General features: G+C 34.3%; 1 protein-coding gene across 1 annotated transcript; it reads right to left on the reverse strand.

The window, feature by feature from the left end:
- Positions 1–261: 261 nt before the first annotated feature.
- On the reverse strand, positions 262–24,323 carry LOC111059587. The gene is made up of 7 exons (XM_039444131.1): positions 23,128–24,323; positions 13,129–13,474; positions 7,737–7,931; positions 6,413–6,641; positions 5,299–5,421; positions 4,219–4,501; positions 262–3,671 (listed from the first exon to the last, which is right to left on the reverse strand). The coding sequence occupies exons 1-6, from the start codon at positions 23,436–23,438 to the stop codon at positions 4,467–4,469; spliced, it is 1,239 nt and encodes a 412-aa protein (XP_039300065.1). The 5' UTR covers positions 23,439–24,323; the 3' UTR covers positions 262–3,671; positions 4,219–4,466.
- Between the last annotated feature and the right edge of the window lie 607 nt (positions 24,324–24,930).

Consider the following 24,930-nt stretch of genomic DNA (forward strand, 5'->3'; position numbering starts at 1 on the left):
CAAGTGTATGCCGGTTATGAAAAATAGACTCAATACACGTTCAAATTGCTCTGTGGTTCAAGTGTTATTGATCTCGTACTATCAAATCACCCGTCATGCAGTCATGGAATATATTAAAACAGGTACTTCACACTTCCAAAAACTATCTGATTACCACAAAACTTCACAATTCTTGTAAGTAATTATTTTAAAATATCAAAAACTACGGAGCAAATTACCAAACAATATCACATGGCAGCCCAGTGCTACCAACTCAATATACCTTAAATATAACATTACTGACTCAGAGTAAACATAAAAACATTCTCAAACAAATATAATATTGAAATATAACATTACTGACTCAGAGTAAACATAAAAACATTCTCAAACAAATATAATATTAAAATATAACATTACTGACTCAGAGTAAACATAAAAACATTCTCAAACAAATATAATATTGTCGGTGATGGTTTATTGATCCATTCCGAGCTGCTTTATATTAACACACTTTTTTATGTATTTAAACACGACATGCTGTCAATTATCAAGTAAATAATTAAAAACTTTTAATTCTTGCTCTCGGTACCTCTGAGAATGTTTTTCTAGTTTATAATTAATTTTTGGTTGATTTTTTTGAAATTTGGGGGAGGGTGGTGCCCCCTTGCACCCAGAATGTTTAATTGGAATGATAATACTTTTGGGTTGTACATTTTTGGGTTTAGAAAGTTATTGTGGCTTAGAAAATTATTTGTTTTAGAAAATTATTTGTGAGATAGATATTTTTAAAATAAATTAATTTGCATTACCCTTATTTTCTAACCATTCTCTTCCATTCTAGTTTTATTCAACTCAGATTAATTTTCTGACCGTCTTATTCTTTGATAAAATTATCCAGTAAAAAGTTAGATAATTCTGAATTCATTTCAACTCTTCTCTCATGAATTATACAAATGCCATTGTTTGGAAGAAGTAGAGTAGTAGCCATCAAACTGAGAGACAAGGAAGAAGATAGGAAGTGGTATTAAATAGAAAGAGATGGAGAAACAACAGCCAGCAGGTAGTGTGCCATCCAGGCCTTCTCTGTATAGGGTCGGTTGCACAGACACAGTATACATAGGCACAGAAGCCTGTCAAACTTTAACCATGATTGAATGCTATGAGAAGAGGAGCCTTCTTTTCAAAAAAGAAGTTTTTCTGCCCTGACAACTACCTGTTCATTGGAATAGAAACTAGTTTTCATATTTCAACCATGGTATCTCTAGTTAACTCAACAAATACAAAAATAATTATTTTCTATGTGACAATAAAAAACACGAAAATAATAAACAAAGTCATTACCACGAAGCTATGAAAAGTGTGAGAAGCTCGTTTTTCTTTTAGAAATCGTTTTGTTAAATTATTCACAAAGACAATTTACAACGTTGTACACTAGAAAGTACAATAATAATTTAAGGCTCAATAATAAGGCAAATAAATAGGCTACTCCACATTTGATACCTACATGTTATCCAATGATAATATGTAATCACACAACACCAGTAAGGTTGTTTAATACAAAATACAATAATAAAGGCAAATTATTATTCCACATTTGATATGTGAATTTTCTTCAAAGATAGCCTACTATGTGATTACACAATAGGTAGCCTACACAACACAAAGATTAAATTAGGAATAATATGAGGCCAATTGAATAAAATTACTCTATTATTACATTACTGAATTAACATTGATTTAAACAGAATTGTCTTCAGCAAGTAAATAGTGATTAACACAACTTTATTCAAGGGAATCAACTTTTTGGAATGGAACATTCAAGAGTTAAACTATGCAATATTTACATTCAAAAATGACAATATCGTTTTGAGTGAACCAATGTTTGCAATGCAACTTTGAAGAGCTAAACGAAGCTTATCTCTTGTCAATATCCTAATAAATTAGCAAGTTCTTCTGCCCGGGGGAGCTTACCAGTTTCTACAGTGGGCCTATTATTATCACCTCCTGACTACTTCTAACCAATCCACTATCCGTCTGATTTCGTCTTTTTTGTCTTATTTCATTGTTGCAGTACAATAAATACTGAATACTGTTCTGGTTTCTCAAGTGATCATAATTTTTTTATTTATTTATGAACTTCGGCCAAAGATTACAGAATATTTACAGTAAAAAACACTTCACTTACATGGGTTACTTTTGTACAAATAAATAAAAACAATATAAACATCTTGTAGTACCCTTTATTATTAAAATCTTTAAAATATTTCAAAGACTAGTTTCGACCCTAACTTAGGTCATGTTAGATCATTTTTTGTTTCTGTGCTACTTAGGGGGGTTGCCTAATTATATGTGCGATTTAGTTGAAAATAGTGAATAATGCTTGTACGCTGACAATATAAGTCTGTGCATTGCTGATAAGGACTGGAACACAACAGAAATTGAATGTAACAATTCTATATCATTAACAAAAAAGTACCGGACTCATAGACATCTGCTACTTAATGATAGTAAAACAAGGTTCCTCCATTTCACTTGCAGAAATTCAGAGGTAAAACAACTTAAATCTGGAAATAATAAGAAAGAAATTAAATTTTTGGTCTATGTCTTGAAAACACACTTAGTTGGTCCGTTCACATACAAAAAATATGTAAAAAATTAAGCTCAGGAATTTTTGCGCTGAGACGACTAGCAAAAATTTCCAACTTAGAAACGTTAAAAGCAGTGTACTTTGCAACGATCCACTCCCACATTTCATATGGAATTGAAATATATGGAGGAACAAGCATCTCAAACTTGAATAAAATACTCCTATTACAAAAATAAGCAATAAGAATAATTCTAAATCTTAATAGAGAGCAATAATAAAAGTCATATTTTTCAGTGAGTTGAAGTTCATGACGGTGTACAGCCTGTACAATTTTAGGACAATATTATATATAAAAACTAACGAATCTAAATTCCCACGGCAAGTAGATATACATAATATATTATTATTATTAAATTATAATATACATTATAAATAATTAATACCTACACTTAAGTAGAACACATTTTTCGGGTTCAGTCATAGCCTACTATATATTATCTAAAGTAAGCCATGGTTCAGTCCATTAGAAAACACCATGAGAAAGACAATATTGAATTCTATGTACACATGATAGAAAATAAACGAAATAAGAATTGCAAAGCACACACACACACATACACACACACACACACACACACACACACAACACACACACACACACACCACACACACACACACACCACACACACACACACAGGAAAATATTTTTGGTAATGAGTTAGAAAGTCCTCATGAATCTGCCCACAAGGCACATACAATGTGGGCACCTGATTGGAAGCCGCACATCCTCCAGCTCAATCCCCCACAATTTCAAAATACGTTGGGGTGCTTAGGCTTGTGCCGCCGCAGAAGTCGGCGCAACCTGCCAGTGGCCACAAGGCACCACAATTTGGGTGGCCCTATTTTTTTGTCTGGCAATATGAGCATTGAGGGAGTGGATTAGTGTGCGGGGCAGTAGCCTCTCTCTCTGCTAGTTCGGCTTCTAGCTCCCTCAATTGTTGCGCCACAAACTCCGGTGGCGGGCAGTCCTATATACCATAAAATTGTAATACTACCCTCTCCAGCCGGTAGCACTCTAGGCTGGGGCCCGCACATCGTGCTTCTGGAAATGAACATAAACAACATTATTATTAAGGAGTCGATAGAGCCTCATTTTTCATTGAATTTTATATATCACTACAAGGTCCCCCGTGCTTCACTACGGGGTTCAACAGATAGACTGTTGAAATAATATTTATGTACTGGAATTATTATAAACTCTATGAGAGACTGGTAAGCAATTAATTTTGAGTAGTTCAACACCTTCCATTTTCTGAAAAATCGATATTATTTATAAACAACACCTGAAAATATCTTTCGTGAAATTCGCTCACAGTAGAAATTGTTTGTTGGTGAACTTTAGTATGAAATCGGAAAGTTTCATAATTACCTTTGATATGTTTTCTACTGAATGATGCGCGGTTGTGTTTTTTGTGTTGGGGGGGGGGGGGTTGTTTTTCATAAGGAAAATACATTAATTATTAATTTTTAAAATCGATAAAACTCACGAAAATAATGTAGAATGTTGTGGGCCTGTATGGTCATTTTCAGTTAATTGAAACTTTCTTGAAAATTAAAATTCTTATACAATAGTAGAAAATTATTCTTACAGACAGGTGGTTGTGGGATTAGAGGTGGCCCTAAATCATCTTCTTCGTCTTCTTCTCCATCCTCTTCATCATTCGGCATCCCAACTTTTCTTCCAATGGTTGCCGCTGCTGCCTCCAGGAAATCTTCCACAGTGATTCTCTCACCTCCAATGTCCTCGCTGAGTTGCCTGATTTCCCGACATCTGGCGAGAAATGTTTTTTCTTTTCCCTGGTGATACGCCGATTGTTTTGGCATCTGCCTAAATCATTCACTGTGCTTCTTTCAATAACTTATGTAGTTTTTCTGTTGAGAAATTAAAATTTGGTAATTTCAAACCACAGTATTCAACTATAGCTTACATGGAATATCACTGTTTGCTAGTACTATTTATGAATTTTAAATCTATTCCTTTTAACGTTAAGAAATGCAGGGGTGACTGGAAGGTCACCCCTGCTTCTCTACGTGGTTCAAGAGATCCCGTTGAAGGAGATTCTTTTTTTAATTATTATAATTATCTCACTATTTGTGACAATAGCTATCAGTAGTTGAGCTCTGCAACAGGCTTTCACACATACATTTCATTAATTGAAGTATCCCAGTTCTAAATGGAGGTCTACACATCGAAAAGTTGCAACAACTCTCTAGAGATTGCATAAATTCTGTGATTGTGTGAACTAGGTATTTCTGGGCTTTCACTCTAAAAGGATTGCTCTCACCAAATTTCAAGTTTCAAGACACAGTGGTTTGGGGCCTGAGAATTTTTTTAATTTTGTGTAGTATTAATATAATTAGTTGACTATTGTGATACTGGACTTCTAATACTTTTTGCGAACAATATTCATTAGTAGCCCATCTTCAAAACTGTCGTTCTTTTCTTAGGATAACCTAAACTATAATTATGAAGTTGCCAATTGCAAAATTGAAGAGCGTTCGGCCTAGAGGGATCGCTAATGTAATGACACTTTTCTACTGTTGCACGAGAGAAATAATATTACGCACTCGCGTACGGCATGTGCGTAATAATTCATCTATTGCAGTAGAAATAGTTTGCACACGAGTTACACAACCTAATACCATACCGGTGATTTGACTTCACTTACCAATAAAACTCCACGCATTTGGATGGGGGCCCATCTTTCTCTTCAGCTTCATATTGAACGATTCAGAAAAGTTGTTTGTCCTCCTTGGACTATTATAAACACTCAAGTGTCCAACACCAACTTCTGTAAATCACATGAGTATAATTTGTTGATTTAAGTGAAATATTTAATATTTTTTGTGATTGTGAAGGAAGATTATGGTTTGGATTTGTATTTTGAAATTAATTAATCTGATAAATCCAAAATTATTGTAATACATACATTTTTTGGACCCAAAATAGTGTGTGAATTAAGTTATTATTTACATAACCTCTAGACCTTGTATTCCAAATTAAAAGGTTTAAAGCAGTTTTGGGCGAATGCCTGTTGTTTTTACCTGCATTGTATCTATTGTCTATGAATAAATGAAATGAAAATGAATGATATTTTAGGATGGATTAAAGAAGCAGTGTGGTTTATACTACAGCAATCAATTTTTTTTGTTTCAAAATTTTATAAAATAACTTACTTAATTTAATGTGCAGTGATAATTAAGAGTAATATTTAACTATAATTTGTTGTTTTAATTCTTCTAAATTCAAAATTTCCAGCTTATATATATTTTTGAACTAATATTGAAATTGAACATTTTAGAGTAGAGACATAACCTATTTTTTATACATGTAACATTATCAAAATTTGGGAATGGAATAGCTTTGGGCCAAGCCTGTTGTTCCTACCCAATCATATTTATATGATTTGTAATATTGTATCCACGAATAATAAATAAATAATCTTCAACTGGTCATTCCTTGCTCTACTTTAATGAGAGTTAATGTATAGCAGGGGTGTCCACCAAGGGGTGATAGTGGCGCACGGGCACAACATTTTTGGGGGAGGGGGTTAAAAAATAGTTAGTTTGAAGGTTTTTTTGTGGAGGTCCAAAGCTGAGCCTAGGGGCTCACAGATCCTAGATCTGGCACTGACCAGGTACATTCTCGCTCTTAGTCTTAGGGGGGGATTATTTTTTTGGGGGGGAGGGGTTAGTGCGCCATACACTCTAGGTGGGGGTGGGCAGCCCTGTGTATAGTTATAGGAAAATAGGCGAAACATTTTTTACTGTTAAATTACTTACTTCCAATCCATTGCGCTGTTATGTACTCGGTGATTATTATCAGCTTTTGTTTGTAGTCAGCATCCGTTATAGTTTGGTTAGCAAGTTGACCGATAGCGGCCAATCCAGCCTCTATCTGCCCCGCTGGAAGTAGGGGTAGACACATGCACATGTGGATAATTTTTTTTACGTTTTCATCATTTTTTGCTGCTATGACCAATCTGTATTTCTTCACCCTCTTCAATATGCACTGTAAAACACCGTTAATTTATTATAGAAAAATTAAAATAAAACTAGCACACAAGAGCGAATTCTATTTCATTATTATAGGTGCTGCAACCCAAGTCCCATAACTTTAAAAATTTCTGGAGCTCCGCCCCTTCTATGCAAAGTTTGATTCCAGATTTACAATTATCAGGCTTCAGATACAATTTCGACGAAAAATTTCAAATGGGAAAGATTAAGCATGAAAATCTTTACAATTCATGTCCAGTAACATTTTCACCTAAAATTGAAAATAAGCTCGAAATTCGAGATAATGTGATTATTCAAATGCAAACTTAATGAGAGAGGCAACTGTTGATTCTCGAGGCAACTTGTATCATTTACTGGAAGAGATAACAGAATTGATCTCGTCAGCTGATCAATTTCAAATTATATTTCCGAAAACTCAACTCTAAGGCTAGGGCCACACGAGCGCATAAAGTGCGTCCGTTGCAACTTACTTTTTGACGTTTCTAGCCTTAGTGGGGTTTCACACCAAAGCTGAGCCGAGCCGAGCGGAATCCGCGTTCGCGCTAACTATGTAGGATTTAGTCGGGAGCATTCAAATCAACCGGGCCAAGTCGAGCGGATTTGTGCAGTCGGCTTGACGGCCAACTCGAGCGTTTTCGGTCAAGCGGATTCTGCCTTCTTTCAGTTTAGTTCGATCTTCCCACGTATTGAGTTCTCACTACAAGGCTAGAAAACCTACTGAGTGATGTGAGTGCGAACGCAGGCAGATTCCACTCGGCTGATCCGCCTCCGGCCGATTTCGCTCGGCTGATCCGCCTCCGGCCGATTTCGCTCGGCTCGGCCCAGCCCGGGCCAGCTTTGGTGTGAAATGGGGTCTAAGGCTGGAGATATTTAAACGGCAATATTTATAGCGGCAAGGAAAGTTGTGTGAGTGCGCCACACCAGATGCTTTCAAACAGTTCAGTCAGGTGTTTTCAGCTTCACAAATCCACAAACAAACAGACGAAAGTCGATCGACTTGAAACACAGACTTTGCTAAGCTCGCAGTCAATTATAAAAAATGGATCCATTGTATAATCTATGTAAATGTAAAAATTGTACGAATACTTACGTTAGAAAAGTGCCACCAACATCCACTGATGTCTGAAAGAGGGAAGGTTTCCCTCAGTGCCCTCATTAGCCCCGCCTCAAAATCTGACATCACACGTGGGTTTATATCTGGTGCAAACTGTTTCACCAATTGTAGGGCAGCTTTGTAGCAGGCGTACGACTTCCTCTCCATTAACACGTACGCCACTGGAAAAGCCTTGAAGTGACAAATTTACGACGATTTAAAAAACTGATATGTAATAGATGTAGATAGCAACTGATGACTAAGGGTCGGTTTAAATTATGAGAACAAGGACATTCATAACACTTGTCGGGAAGAAAGAATTATGTAGATTAGTACAGCAGTCGAACCTCTGTATAACGAAGAGGTACCTCTGCAGAGGTATACCGAGGTATACCTCTGCAAAGAGGTATTCGTTATTGAGAGGTTGTTCTGTCAAGTAAACTGCCACGATCTTATGGATCTTATAATATCGTATCACGGCGGTGAATAAATGCACATGGTACATAAAACATAATAATCGCGAACGTAGGTACATTTCGAAGAGATAGCTTGTGCGACGTACCGTACTGCACTTATTTTAAAAATACGACTATATTGTCGCAAAAAAACGTCGTTCAAGAGATTATTGGGTTCGTCCTTTGATCAGTTCAGGGCTACTCAATGGGCAGAATTACAGGTTCACCATAATGTACATGGTTTTACCTGATATAGACAATTGTTTCTATGTGCGTTCATTTTGAAACACCTATCTATCTTTTCATAGTTTATTGATAGACTAGAAACTGGAAATGCCCGAGCGTTTACTTCTGAAATTGTAGCCTCTTTGTTCCGTGTAAAGTAGAAATTTCCAGAAGCCTTACAATGACACCTATAAATACTTCCCTACACCAATTCTAGTTGTTAAGTTGAGAATTATGAATGCTTGAATGATAATGACTTCTGAAGTAATAATATTTTTACTAACGGCCGACGAAAAAATCACCAGTGTGAAGCCAGCCTAAGCCTATAGTCAGTTTAAAAAATTGAAATGTGTGACAAAAGCAAGAATGGGGAAGTCCAGTCGTTCACCTGCCTGGTCTATAATAATGACAAGTTCTTGGAATTCAAATTTTAGTAACTTGCATTTAATTTCCGACTTGTGTTTCACCCTCTATTGACTGTCTACCACCCTTTCTTCTTCCTAACTGAATTGCCATTATTTTTAGTCTATTGACCTTTCTGCTGAAACTAAACAATTCCTTGAAAATGACCGTCTGCTTCCCATACAAACTACATTTGTATGTTGAAATCAAGAGAATACTTTGTTGTTAAGAAGTCCGAAATTCGTTAGAGGTAAATAATCAGCCAAAACTCTAAAATGTCATGGGACCAGGTAAATTCGTTGTGTAGAGGATTCCATTAAGTGCATGGAGGTTTGTTATAGAGAGGTTCGAGTATGTGGTGACTTCAATATTATTTAAATAGGAATTATTGTTACACATTTGAAATAATTGAAAAATACAAACAGTTTCAATAAACATGGCAACTAAAATCGAACAACAGAAACAACAATTTCATGTTACTTGTTGACATTCTTCATCTGATTCGGGGGGCATTACTATCCCCGTTTAGATAGCAATACGTCACAAACAAAACAATATCAGTCATCAAATAACAAATAATTAACTTCAACATAAAATTACTCAAGAAAGAAAAGCCCGTTGAACCCAGTTTCGTCGATAGTAACCCATATAACCCATTTCATAATAATTTTGAATCCCCACTTTTGATTGACATTCTCGAATGAACCTTTGTTTCACTACACTGCCTTTCGTTGGTTTGTACATTGCTTTATCGTCGGGGTTACAGTACCTGGTTTTTGGCGGTGAGCTTTTACCGATTGAATTGGCTTGACGGCGACGTCCTCTACGTTCCTAGACCTGTCGTCTGAACGGGTGTCTTGAAGCGGTGTTACATAAAGTTGCGGAACCAAAGGGGTGGTAGTACAAGAAGTTGGTTTGGGGACACACATGAACCGCTGTAAATAAATGTATTACAGCATTAATTTCTAACTCTTCTACAATCATCAAAAGCTAAAACAGGAGTTATCTATTGATTACAATAAATAAATTCTTTCATTCTTTGAATCCTCATTTTATATAGATTTTTATCTTTAAACTACTGATTCTTTTTATCAGAATTAATGGATCTTTCTTCACAAAAGAATCAAATTGAAATGATGCTAACTTATATAATATTTTTCGTTTGGCTTGCGAAATCAAATATAATTTTTCATATAGTAGCTCGGCTAGTATTGTTGGAAACTTGTGCGCCAGCCAACATTTATTTTATTTATTATTATGAACTATAGGACGCAATCCAAGTGTAAATAACGGGCATTCGCCCAAAACTGCTCAGAACCTTAATTAAAAATGAACATTCCAGAGTTTATGATTTGATTTACCTACAAATACAAGTCCAAAAACTAGTATCACTGAAATTATGAATTTATCACCTAATAAAACAAGACACTTTATAACACAATAAAAGAAAAAATATTGAAAATTTCACTTTAAGGAAAGATAATGTTTGCCTTATAAGATTCATCTTGTGGAATTTTACCTTAATTAAATAAAATTAGTAGACACATAGAAAATAATTTAAATTGTATTAAAATTTGAACATTCATTAATATTAATTTCCTGGAAAAGAAAAACTTTCTTCTTCATCTATTAAGATTTCTATCAAAAAAAATTTACATTATTCGAAAGCCTTAATGACATAAGAAAACAGAGTCTGAAAAATATAAATTAAAAAATGTCATAAACTCAATATGAACAATTCTTAAAGTTTCATTCCAATTTAAAGGCTATCTTCCTGACTTTCAGCAATACTCTACGATAATATATCTCCAGGAACAATAACTCAAATGTAACGTAACTGAAAACTTTCTATACTTCTGTAGAAAAAAATTATAAGTATCTTCCATCACTAATAAAATCAAAAGGATTATTCTCAATCAAATTATTAACTTGAAAAATAACAGGCTTTGTTGATAAAATCTTTTGATGAAGTTTCACTTAATTAATTTCCCTAAATTATATTTTAACCTTAGTTTACGTACCTTAGCGGTTATTGAAGAAACAATTATTCGTACATGATGAAGAAACACAATTAAACCTTTCAGGACATGCCACTACTAGTAAATTTAAACATTAATAAAAAAATAAAACTAGCTCCTACATTAACTACTGAAATAAACTTATAAACCTGCCCAAAAAGGGGGGAAACATAGTGACTACATCTTTACTCTCGTAGTGCTCCTAGAAAGTGTCCTCCGGAACGTAATCTGGTCTCTCGACTGGGGAATCCCCACTACTGTATTTAGAAACAGGTCTCCTATTGGGCGAATGGAATCAATTTGACCAATCGTCGCGTGGCTTCTACAGCCTTTGGACCAAATAGTACTGCAAAATCGGTAGTTTGTTATAATTTCAATGCTTGCTGTTTTCCAACTTATCGCATTTTATGTCGCGACAAGAAGGCTAAGTTTTAGAGATAATTCCATAATCTACATTCCTCGACGACTCGGAGCCACAATTTTTAAATATCTATCATGGGAAACTCGAAGTCATGGCCGTTCATAATAGAGAGAGAAAATAATAATTTATTTCTGCTAACTCACTTACAATAATGGCACTAGTCTATTGCGTATTAAATTTACTATTATAACTTCGGAAAAGGCCTGAATTAAAGACAGTGCCCGGCACAAGATGTAGATAGCAACTGATGACTAAGGGTCGGTTTCAATTATGAGAACAAGGACATTCATAACACTTGTCGGGAAGAAAGAATTATGTAGATTAGTACAGCAGTCGAACCTCTGTATAACGAAGAGGTACCTCTGCAGAGGTATACCGAGGTATACCTCTGCAAAGAGGTATTCGTTATTGAGAGGTTGTTCTGTCAAGTAAACTGCCACGATCTTATGGATCTTATAATATCGTATCACGGCGGTGAATAAATGCACATGGTACATAAAACATAATAATCGCGAACGTAGGTACATTTCGAAGAGATAGCTTGTGCGACGTACCGTACTGCACTTATTTTAAAAATACGACTATATTGTCGCAAAAAAACGTCGTTCAAGAGATTATTGGGTTCGTCCTTTGATCAGTTCAGGGCTACTCAATGGGCAGAATTACAGGTTCACCATAATGTACATGGTTTTACCTGATAGACAATTGTTTCTATGTGCGTTCATTTTGAAACACCTATCTATCTTTTCATAGTTTATTGATAGACTAGAAACTGGAAATGCCCGAGCGTTTACTTCTGAAATTGTAGCCTCTTTGTTCCGTGTAAAGTAGAAATTTCCAGAAGCCTTACAATGACACCTATAAATACTTCCCTACACCAATTCTAGTTGTTAAGTTGAGAATTATGAATGCTTGAATGATAATGACTTCTGAAGTAATAATATTTTTACTAACGGCCGACGAAAAAATCACCAGTGTGAAGCCAGCCTAAGCCTATAGTCAGTTTAAAAAATTGAAATGTGTGACAAAAGCAAGAATGGGGAAGTCCAGTCGTTCACCTGCCTGGTCTATAATAATGACAAGTTCTTGGAATTCAAATTTTAGTAACTTGCATTTAATTTCCGACTTGTGTTTCACCCTCTATTGACTGTCTACCACCCTTTCTTCTTCCTAACTGAATTGCCATTATTTTTAGTCTATTGACCTTTCTGCTGAAACTAAACAATTCCTTGAAAATGACCGTCTGCTTCCCATACAAACTACATTTTGTATGTTGAAATCAAGAGAATACTTTGTTGTTAAGAAGTCCGAAATTCGTTAGAGGTAAATAATCAGCCAAAACTCTAAAATGTCATGGGACCAGGTAAATTCGTTGTGTAGAGGATTACGTTAAGTGCATGGAGGTTTGTTATAGAGAGGTTCGAGTATGTGGTGACTTCAATATTATTTAAATAGGAATTATTGTTACACATTTCAAATTATTTGATACAGTGTAACACTGGAATATATCACCCTTGAATTTTAAGAGTATCATCAAATAATAATATTGAGATTTCAAGCGTAAAATCAGTAATTTCAACTATTTTTTGGAAATTAATCTATTTTTTGAATTTAACCCTAGAAAGACATCACAAAACAAGCAACGCTTAAATTCAACATTGGGTTACGCATAACCCAAACTTTAAAATACTACTAGATCCATTTTTTACACTGTTTTCCATGATCAACCTTTCAAGAATCATCTTCTGATGACATCATCTTTGATGAAACTAAACTTAATGAGAGGGGGGCGCACCTATTTAGTTTGCCCAGGGCGCTATGAGGGTTGAAAACGGGCCTGAGTTGAAGTCTTGATAGCTTGTACTTACATGGTCGAATGCTACAGCATTTACAATGAACAGCTGTGTAAGACCTGGAACTGAAGGCACTGTTTTAAAAGTGCCATCAAAAAAAAGTTCCTCAGCCGTTGATAGAAGATGTTTGGTATTGTCGGAGACAAATACCAAGTTGCTGCACTCTCCAACCAAAATGTTGTCGATGAAGAATTTTTTGCCATCTAGAGTTTCCGAAAATCTAGCCCATTCCTCTGCCTTCAACATATTAGTAAAATCTATGGCAGAATTTGGCAATCTCGGAAAATTTAATTTTCGACATTTCTGCATGGATGACTCGATTGTTCCAAAGGCCAAACTTTTGGCTACTTCATTGGAAACTCTGAAATTAAAAGATTTTATGGTAGAGTTGATGGACCCTTGAGTTTCTTAGTTCTATTGAATAGACTTTAAACTATAAACGAGGCGGGTGCACTCGTACCCAAACGCGCTTTCCGGCGCCGTACTTCTACAAAACAGTTTGATTCACATTTTAGTTTTGCGTTCAGAGTGAAATAAAGAAGTTGTGGCGTAAATGTGCGTTCCTTAATGTAGAAGTAGAAGAAGAAGAAAAAAATGTAAATAAAATGAAGAGAAATGAAGAAGAGTAAGAAGAAGAATAAAGAGAAGAAAATTGAAAAGAAAATGAAGAAGAAGAGGAAGAAGCGGGAGAAAAAGAAGAGGAAAAAAGAGTTTAATAAAGTTGCACATTCGTGCGACCTGGGATAACCTAGTGAAATATTAACACACACTTGTTTCCATGAGAAACAATTGAAAGTCAAACATAACCGAAAACTAACTGAATGCTTATGAATAGCCAGAACCCAACTGTTAAATCCACACATAATTCTCACAAAATTACCATATTAAACAACACAGAAATAGGTGTTTTTTAAAATCCAAGTTTTAGAATTATTTATTCTGAAACCAATACAATAGTCATGACTCTATGTAAAAAAAAAACAAAATAATAGAAGAAATTACAAATTTATTCATCTATATTCTATCTATATATTTAAAAGCGAAATGGCACTCACTCACTGACTGACTGACTGACTCACTCACTCACTCACTCGCATAACTAAAAATCTACCGGACCAAAAACGTTCAAATTTGGTAGGTATGTTCAGTTGGCCCTTTAGAGGCGCACTAAGAAATCTTTTGGCAATATTTTAACTCTAAGGGTTGTTTTTAAGGGTTTAAAGTTCGTCTTTTAGCATGTATATTCTTCTTCTCCCAATCTCTCAATTATAATTGAAATTTCCATATCATATGTTACTATAGAACTATAATCTAGATAGATTACCTCTTCGAAACAGTTGTTAACTGGCAACTAAATTAATAATTTTGTCAGGTTGACATTAAGTTGAGTTGACTTTGTTAGGTTGGCACCAAGTTGAAGATTTAAATGCATTTATCGTGTGCCAAAGAAGATAATTTTGAATAAAATTTAGAATTTAGAAATAGGCCGGCACATCTAGAAAATACCTGAGTCTATACCTAATTCATGCAGGTGAACGGGCTAGAGTCAAGAAAACTTCAATTAATCTTGCCATGCCTGATTTAATAGGTTTATACTATAGAATAACACTACAATTTGAAATAATAGAAAAATACAAACAGTTTCAATAAACATTGGCAGCTAAAATCGAACAACAGAAACAACAATATCATGTTACTTTGTTGACATTCTTCATCTGATTCGGGGGCGCATTACTATCCCCGTTTAGATAGCAATACGTCACAAAACCAAACAAGATCAGTCATAAAATAACCAATCAATTTCAACATGAAATTACTCAAGAAAGAAAAAAACCCGTTGAACCAAATTTCGTCGATAGTAACCCATATAACCCATTTCATAATAATTTTGAATCCCCACTTTTATTGACATTCTCGAATGAACCTTTGTTTCACTACACTGCACTTTCGTTGGTTTGTACGTTGCTTTATCGTCGGGGTTACAGTACCTTGTTTTTGGCGGTGAGCTTTTACCGGTTGAATTTGGCTTGACGGCGACGTCCTCTTACGTCCCTAGACCTGTCGTCTGAACGGGTGTCTTGAAGCGGTTTTACATAAAGTTGCGGAACCAAAGTTGGGGACACACATGAACCGCTGTAAATAAATGTATTACAGCATTAATTTCTAACTCTTCCTACAATTCATCAAAAGCTAAAACAGGAGTTTATTCTGTTATTTAATTTAGATTTTATCTTGACGTTCTGATTTCCTTTTCAAAATTTAACAGATTTAAAACAAATTACTTGCCAGAGTGTCATTATCTACAATGCAACTTTATGAAAACACTCGTAATAAATTAATATAATGCTTTTAGAAAAATGAATACTTCATTAATTATGATGTTAACTTTTATGATATTTTTCGTTTGGTTTGCAAAATCAAATATAATTTTTCATATAGTAGCTCGGCTAGTATTGTTGGAACTTGTGCGCTAGCCAACATTTATTTTATTTATTATTTATGAACTATATAGGACGCAATCCAAGTGTAAATAACGGGCATTCGCCCAAAACTGTTCAGAACCTTAATTAAAAATGAACATTCAGAGTTTATGATTTGATTTACCTACAAATACAAGTCCAAAAACTAGTATCAACTGAAATTATGAATTTATCACCTAATAAAACAAGACACTTTATAACACAATAAAAGAAAAAAAAATATTGAAAATTTCACTTTAAGGAAAGATAATGTTTGCCTTATAAGATTCACCTTTAATTAAATAAAATTAGTAGACACATAGAAAATAATTTAAATTGTATTAAAATTTGAACATTCATTAATATTAATTTCCTGGAGAAGAAAAACTTTCTTCTTCATCTATTAAGATTCTATCATAAAAAATTTACTAAATCATTCAAAAGCCTTAATGACATAAGAAAACAGAGTCTGAAAAATAAATAAAAAATGTCATAAACTCAATATGAACAATTCTTAAAAGTTTCATTTCAATTTAAAGGCTATCTTCCTGACTTTCAGCAATACTCTACGATAATATATCTCCAGGAACAATAACTCAAATGTAACGTAACTGAAAACTTTCCATATTCTGTAGAAAAAAATTTATAATTATCTTCCATCACTAATAAAATCAAAAGGATTATTCTCAATCAATATTATTAACTTGAAAAATAACAGGCTTTGTTGATAAAATCTTTTGATTGAAGTTTCACTTAATTAATTTCCCTAAATTATTTTTTAACCTTAGTTACGTACCTTAGCGGTTATTTGAAGAAACAATTATTCGTACATGATGAAGAAACACAATTAAACCTTTCAGGACATGGCACTACTAGTAAATTTAAACATTAATAAAAAAATAAAACTAGCTCCTACATTAACTAATTATGTAAACTTATAAACTTGCCAAAAGGGCGAAACATAATGACTACATCTTTACTCTTGTAGTGCTCCTAGCAAAGTGTCCTCCGAAACGTAATCTGGTCTGTCGGCTGGGGAATCGCCCCACTACTGTATTTAGAAACAGGTCTCCTATTGGGCGAAGGAATCAATTTGACCAATCGTCGCGTGGCTTCTACAGCCTTTGGACCAAATAGTAACTGCAAAATCGGTAGTTTGTTATAATTTCAATGCTTGCTGTTTTCCAACTTATCGCATTTTAGTCGCGACAAGAAGGCTAAGTTTTAGAGATAATTCCATAATCTACATTCCTCGACGACTCGGAGCCACAATTTTTAAATATCCATCATGGGAAACTCGAAGTCATGGCCGTTCATAATAGAGAGAGAAAATAATTTATTTCGCTAACTCACTTACAAGAATGGCTCTAGTCTATTGCGTATTAAATTTACTATTATAACTTGGGAAAAGGCCTGAATTAAAGAGAGTGCCCGGCACACTCCCCTTCCTTCCGGTGTGAAACACGCAAAAAGAAATCTAATCAGGATATGTTACCATAGAGGCATTCTGTATGATTTGGAGAGTCGAATTTCTGGATTGATAGTAGGATCCAATTTGAAGCGGGCCCTCTTCAAAAGAAATCTCTTAAATCATTCCGAAATTCAGCCAAATGTATAACTAATTGAGATTTGGGCAAGAGTCTTTAAAACAGTGGTAAGAGTCAGGACAAAACAATATGGGCGTGTCCACCTTTTAAGTAGGCACTAAAGACGGACCGAGTATAATAATCTTGAATACTTCAATCACTTTATTGAGTCCCTGGTTATTTTCTTGGCAAACTCTAACAAGGGAAAACGTTTAAAAGACATCATAGTTTTAATTGGTTCTATGTTACTCTGCTGTTGTAAAATATGAAGTACGTTTGATCATAATAGTAAAGGATGAAACTTTTTCACTCAGCTGAATGTATTGAAATCTAACTATCATTACTATAGAGTTGAGAGTGCAATATATTTTTAACAATATAAAGCAATTCAGTAGGCAATACTATTCTACATAGAGACTACGATTCAAAGATAACAATGATTGAAACAGCATTTATCAACGCGCGAGCTATATGACACAAGCGCGATTTTGCATTCCACAATCATGAGAAAACACTTTTCATTATAATATTCTAGTAGGAAACCTAGAACGCTAGTCAAAACAAAACTATGATATCGGGTGCCAGGCTTTAATCGACAATAATAATTCTGTATTTCGCTTCTCACTAGAGTACGTGACATTTTCTCTAAACACTGGAAGCATACTTTTCATCGCATGATTTAATAATATGGAAATTCAACTCGATCAACTAGCTTGGGACTGCTAATGCTTGACTTCTGATCATCAACATTATGAAATTTACCAATACATTAACACATTAATAGACTACTATTACACTATTACTGATTTACAAGTGCACTGACATTTCCAACCTTACTGGAGCCTCACATATTTATTCCTCAACTATAAACTTCATATCCAACTAGTTTCAATTACTCTACTAGATCTCAAAATATCTCAACTTATTCACATGGAAAACTTGATTGCAAATTTACTATTCATCATTAAAAAAATTTATCATTTCATTAAAAGATTTTCCTATTTTTTTTTTATTTATTAATACCTTTTGACTACTTATCTCTAAAGGGTCCTACTACTGTTAATTACCTCAATTTAATTTTCCCAACAAAAATTCTATTTCCTTTTTGACACGAACTTTCCTACATATTTCTACCTTCATATCCCCAATTAAATTTTTAATCAACCTTTCAACTCTCAACTACAGAATAATTTAAACTCATGCTTAACTCAAGAGATTTTTTCCTTTTCATTTCAAATTCAACTAGAAAAATTTCACTGTTAATTTTATTTTAATTTAACCCGTTCAGTACTGTTCCAATATTTATTTCTACTTTCACTTAACCATTTTAACATTACCTAGGTACTCGAAAAAGTTTCTCTGTTATTTTATTTGTATACCTTAACTAATCACTTTAAATATTCATTGTCTAAAACTTTCAATTTTCGTTACCATACCAAATTTCTAAGCAACTTTAAACTCAATAATACCCCCTTTTTTTACTATTATTACTTGTGTTTTTGCGGCTGACTTTCCTACCAAACATTAACGAACCTTTTGACTGGGTTTCCCTAAACTGCATTACGCTGATTGTTTTCCTTACAATCACTACGAAGACTCACTAAACATTCTAGATTTTGGTTTACGTTATTCTACTGATGAGCCCCATAACTCTCGAATGAACCAGACCGTTTACTAGATACAAAAAAAATCTTAGCTCACACCATCTTCGGTGCCTTTCGCTAAAATTATACAATTCCACCGTACAAATTTGCAAGGTTAGTCACAGCTAAATTCCTTGATTTGTTACATGGACAACTATCGGGCAGTGCTCCGTTCTCTCTGGACACGGACCTACACTCGCGCCGATTACCTAAATTCAACAACAACACACACAGGCAGGACATCCCCGTGTCCTCCTCTAAATCTTGAGTCTCAACTAAACAAAAAAAATTCCCCACAGCCTACAGGAAACGTCACCAACACAACGGATCTTTACACTATCACTACGCATGCCTACCGCGAAAAATCACACAAAAAAAAATATTTCCAATAATAAAACTGATTCACCTTTTCGAGAATAAACATTACTGATAAAGGGACTTAACAACCTCATCTGAATCAACTTATTTTCATACAAATTCCCAAGGATTTGATTATCATTTCAACTTTCATCTACAATACCCAATTATTTAGTTTAAACATCTCAAGGCCAAAACTACTCATCAACTTTTCAAAACTACATATCAACAATAACTAATAAAACAGTTTCCTATTTATTCTCTGATTACCTTCGATCTACCTAAACTTATCAAAAAAATTTCCTATTTTCCTCAAACATTCTCCCATAATAATTTCCGAATTTTCCTAATTTACTTGGGTTGACCTATAAAATCTCAATATACACTTTCATTACTACTATAATGATATTCGACTACCAGACGTGAGACCAGAATACGTACGTTGACATTACAATAATTTCTATCATCATTCACGGAATTACAGAATACAAAAATTTATTCAGCACTTAGAATCAGTTGTTTTTCACTTATGCTAGTTTCTTCTACCAATTTTTATTCTACCGTTAAACATTTAATTTCTCAATGATCAATTTCAATTTGAAGTTTCAGAATACTTTCAACTTAAGCATCAATAATACCTGACTTTATCTTCAAGCGCTTCAAAATATTTTCACTTTAATGGATTTACTGAACTGAATAACATTCCTATTTCATCTACAATTATTTAAACTTCAGAAAAATTGGAGTAGCAACTATAAATTATTCATTCGACTCCAAACCTAAAATATTGACAGTTAACACGTTCACAGAATGAATTATTAAGTATAGACTCAGAAAAATTGATCTAGTATTATTAGAGTAAGTTATGAAAAATTTAATTTTTTTTAGAAAATTTGAATTCCAGAGATTTAAATATCTCTAGACAGCAGAGTTGCGCAGTTGTGTGCCAAAGAAGATAATTTTGAATAAAATTTAGAATTTAGAAATAGGCCGGCACATCTAGAAAATACCTGAGTCTATACCTAATTCATGCAGGTGAACGGGCTAGAGTCAAGAAAACTTCAATTAATCTTGCCATGCCTGATTTAATAGGTTTATACTATAGAATAACACTACAATTTGAAATAATAGAAAAATACAAACAGTTTCAATAAACATTGGCAGCTAAAATCGAACAACAGAAACAACAATATCATGTTACTTTGTTGACATTCTTCATCTGATTCGGGGGCGCATTACTATCCCCGTTTAGATAGCAATACGTCACAAAACCAAACAAGATCAGTCATAAAATAACCAATCAATTTCAACATGAAATTACTCAAGAAAGAAAAAAACCCGTTGAACCCAAATTTCGTCGATAGTAACCCATATAACCCATTTCATAATAATTTTGAATCCCCACTTTTTATTGACATTCTCGAATGAACCTTTGTTTCACTACACTGCACTTTCGTTGGTTTGTACGTTGCTTTATCGTCGGGGTTACAGTACCTTGTTTTTGGCGGTGAGCTTTTACCGGTTGAATTTGGCTTGACGGCGACGTCCTCTTACGTCCCTAGACCTGTCGTCTGAACGGGTGTCTTGAAGCGGTTTTACATAAAGTTGCGGAACCAAAGTTGGGGACACACATGAACCGCTGTAAATAAATGTATTACAGCATTAATTTCTAACTCTTCCTACAATTCATCAAAAGCTAAAACAGGAGTTTATTCTGTTATTTAATTTAGATTTTATCTTGACGTTCTGATTCCTTCTCAAAATTTAACAGATTTAAAACAAATTTACTTGCCAGAGTGTCATTAATCTACAATGCAACTTTATGAAAACACTCGTAATAAATTAATATAATGCTTTTAGAAAATGAATACTTCATTAATTATGATGTTAACTTTTATGATATTTTTCGTTTGGTTTGCAAAATCAAATATAATTTTTCATATAGTAGCTCGGCTAGTATTGTTGGAAACTTGTGCGCTAGCCAACATTTATTTTATTTATTATTTATGAACTATAGGACGCAATCCAAGTGTAAATAACGGGCATTCGCCCAAAACTGTTCAGAACCTTAATTAAAAATGAACATTCCAGAGTTTATGATTTGATTTACCTACAAATACAAGTCCAAAAACTAGTATCAACTGAAATTATGAATTTATCACCTAATAAAACAAGACACTTTATAACACAATAAAGAAAAAAAATATTGAAAATTTCACTTTAAGGAAAGATAATGTTTGCCTTATAAGATTCACCTTTAATTAAATAAAATTAGTAGACACAGAAAATAATTTAAATTGTATTAAAATTTGAACATTCATTAATATTAATTTCCTGGAGAAGAAAAACTTTCTTCTTCATCTATTAAGATTTCTATCATAAAAAATTTACTAAATCATTCAAAAGCCTTAATGACATAAGAAAACAGAGTCTGAAAAATATAAATTAAAAAATGTCATAAACTCAATATGAACAATTCTTAAAAGTTTCATTTCAATTTAAAGGCTATCTTCCTGACTTTCAGCAATACTCTACGATAATATATCTCCAGGAACAATAACTCAAATGTAACGTAACTGAAAACTTTCCATACTTCTGTAGAAAAAAAAATTTATAATTATCTTCCATCACTAATAAAATCAAAAGGATTATTCTCAATCAATATTATTAACTTGAAAAATAACAGGCTTTGTTGATAAAATCTTTTGATTGAAGTTTCACTTAATTAATTTCCCTAAATTATTTTTTTAACCTTAGTTTACGTACCTTAGCGGTTATTTGAAGAAACAATTATTCGTACATGATGAAGAAACACAATTAAACCTTTCAGGACATGGCACTACTAGTAAATTTAAACATTAATAAAAAAAATAAAACTAGCTCCTACATTAACTAATTATGTAAACTTATAAACTTGCCCAAAAAGGGCGAAACATAATGACTACATCTTTACTCTTGTAGTGCTCCTAGCAAAGTGTCCTCCGAAACGTAATCTGGTCTGTCGGCTGGGGAATCGCCCCACTACTGTATTTAGAAACAGGTCTCCTATTGGGCGAAGAGAATCAATTTGACCAATCGTCGCGTGGCTTCTACAGCCTTTGGACCAAATAGTAACTGCAAAATCGGTAGTTTGTTATAATTTCAATGCTTGCTGTTTTCCAACTTATCGCATTTTATGTCGCGACAAGAAGGCTAAGTTTTAGAGATAATTCCATAATCTACATTCCTCGACGACTCGGAGCCACAATTTTTAAATATCTATCATGGGAAACTCGAAGTCATGGCCGTTCATAATAGAGAGAGAAAATAATTTATTTCGCTAACTCACTTACAAGAATGGCTCTAGTCTATTGCGTATTAAATTTACTATTATAACTTGGGAAAAGGCCTGAATTAGAGAGAGTGCCCGGCACAATCGCGGAAAAATTGATTGGGCACTGCTACTTCAATCCTGGGAATATTATATTACTAGCCGTCAGGCTCGCTTCGCTCGCCATATCCGTTTAGCCAGACGTTTAGTCTGGACCCCCGACTGGATTGTTCTAACATATGATAAAAATGCTCAAATGAAAAATGCAGGCGAGCGAAGCGAGCCTGCTGATCTCATTCTCGGACGATCCAGTCGGGGGTCCAGGGGGCGGAGCCCCCTGGCTAGACGGATATGGCGAGCGAAGCGAGCCTGACGGCTAGTACCGTATAATAATAAGTTACAAGTTGAAAAATTTCAGATCCTGGAATGAGAAAATCCAATTTTTGAGTTGTATTGAAAACAAATTCGGGCTATTTGCTGATTAAATATGGAGCGGTAATTGATTTGAATATACTTTGGAACAATATAACTATTGAAATTTCCATTCATATAATTATATAGATTTTTTAACTTTAGGCAAAGACTATTTGCATTTTAGGTCTAGTTTGATTATTAAATATATAATTAATTAATGTATCAAATTTTATTGATAAACTTACTTATTGCACTCCTCGTCAAAAATCCTTTTCAGCGGTGTTGATTCACGTTCGGCCCGCTGAAATATTGCTCCTCGTAACACATGCTTAGCTTCTAGCAGAGGATCTGGGCCGTGATTATGGCTAGGAAAATTTTCATTATATGTAATGTTTTTACTTCTATGTTCAACCCAAATCCTAGCTCTACACGTCTTTAAGTAGCAACAGTAATGTGTTTTCACCCTTGAGATGCTATTATACTGGTAATAGAAACCATCGTTGCAAGTGAAAAGTGTTGCACCACGACGTACCCCGGGAATCTCCCTTAATGCCATTACTGTATAGAAAATAATTACAGCATGTAACCTCTGAACCGAACTAAACACCCTGTTCCTCCACTACTAAATTAGGATACAATACTTATTACAATAAACACTACTTAAATTATCCTCCATATTAGCATAAATGGGAGAACCGTGTTAGGTGAAAATTGTCATCACGCCATCAGAGCCATTCATATGCTGCAAGGCCACTCTAGATGGACTTGCCACACTACCACTTTGGGTAAACGTCACAAGACTAGTCGGACTGTATTCCGGGGATTCCCGTAATCCCCACTGTAAATAGATACGTTGAAACCTCAATTTAACAATTGAAACTACCCCAATTGAATTTTTGAGCTCCTTATGAACTAAAATAGCATCTACTCACTCAGTTTCAAGCGTTAGTTCATGTGGGTACTGCTTTGGTGATTATGTGCAGTGCAGTTAATCATGCCTTATAAATGCTATGTACCAGGCTGTAGAAGAAATTATGATAGATTATCTAAGGTATCAGTATTTTCGTTTCACAAGGACTTAAATAGGGCTCAAATATGGCTTCGAGCTATAAACAAACGAATTGACGAAATCTATGTCAAGCCCAAAATAACATTTATATAAAGGTCGAGAATTCGAAGGTTTAGCTGTTCAATCAAATAAAAATTCATGCAATTTAGCAACAACTATACAAACATTCATGGTATCCTCTCTGTTATCCAACTATAAAGAGGTTGTAGGCTTATTTCCTTGTAAAGATTCAACAGGGGATCAGTTATATGATCTCACTCTACAAATCTTGAGTAAATTAGGATACAAAGTTTTTAGTATAATTTCTGATAACAATCGCATTAACAGGTCAATGTTCATCAAGTTATGTGGAGGAGCTTTAAAAGTTTCTCAATCCTTTTGATCCCTCTCATAGTATATTTCTACTATTTGTTTCTGTACATATCTTGAAATGTATTCGTAACAACTGGTTGAAATCTTTCACATACCAGATTTTGCTAACCATGTTAGTATTCTCACTGCAAGTTTTTCTGACTTGAAAACACTTCATTACTCAGAAGAGAATATTGTTATCAAATTAGCACCTGCACTCGACAGAAAAGTTATCTTCCCAAGTTCCCTTGAAAGGCAAAATGTCAAGCTATGTGTTAGGGTATTTGATGAGAAAAATGAAGCAGCTTTAACAGAATGCAACTTTCAAAATGAAAATTTTGAGGGTACTATTATCTTTCTAGATACCATATCCAAATGGTGGAGAGTACTGAATGTTGGTCATGTATTTAGAGGAGCTCGATTTAATGATGATTATTGTCGTCCCCTCACTCCAGTAAACGACGAGAACTATTCATTCTTATAAATATATAAGAATATTCATATCTTCTGCCACTTGTTTTACCCAGGTCGATGTCGTGTTTGGGTAGCAGCCCCTCACCAGCACTAGCCATCCCTATCTTGGGTCCCGCAGCCGACGACAAAGCAGCAGCCAGCTTGCCGCTCGCAG

Source organism: Nilaparvata lugens, chromosome 1, assembly GCF_014356525.2.
Source record: "Nilaparvata lugens isolate BPH chromosome 1, ASM1435652v1, whole genome shotgun sequence".
NCBI classification, from domain to species: domain Eukaryota; kingdom Metazoa; phylum Arthropoda; class Insecta; order Hemiptera; family Delphacidae; genus Nilaparvata; species Nilaparvata lugens.

What these genes read in the sequence shown, in the direction of transcription:
- LOC111059587 (XM_039444131.1), bottom strand. Translation starts at nt 23,438, where the DNA reads ATGGCATTAAGGGAGATTCCCGGGGTACGTCGTGGTGCAACACTTTTC. An exon ending in GTTGGTGGCACTTTTCTAAC is followed by an intron (nt 6,642 to 7,736) that starts GTAAGTATTCGT and finishes GGTGTTTTACAG; the next exon opens with TGCATATTGAAGAGGGTGAA. An exon ending in AAATGCGTGGAGTTTTATTG is followed by an intron (nt 4,502 to 5,298) that starts GTAAGTGAAGTC and finishes ATTTCTCAACAG; the next exon opens with AAAAACTACATAAGTTATTG.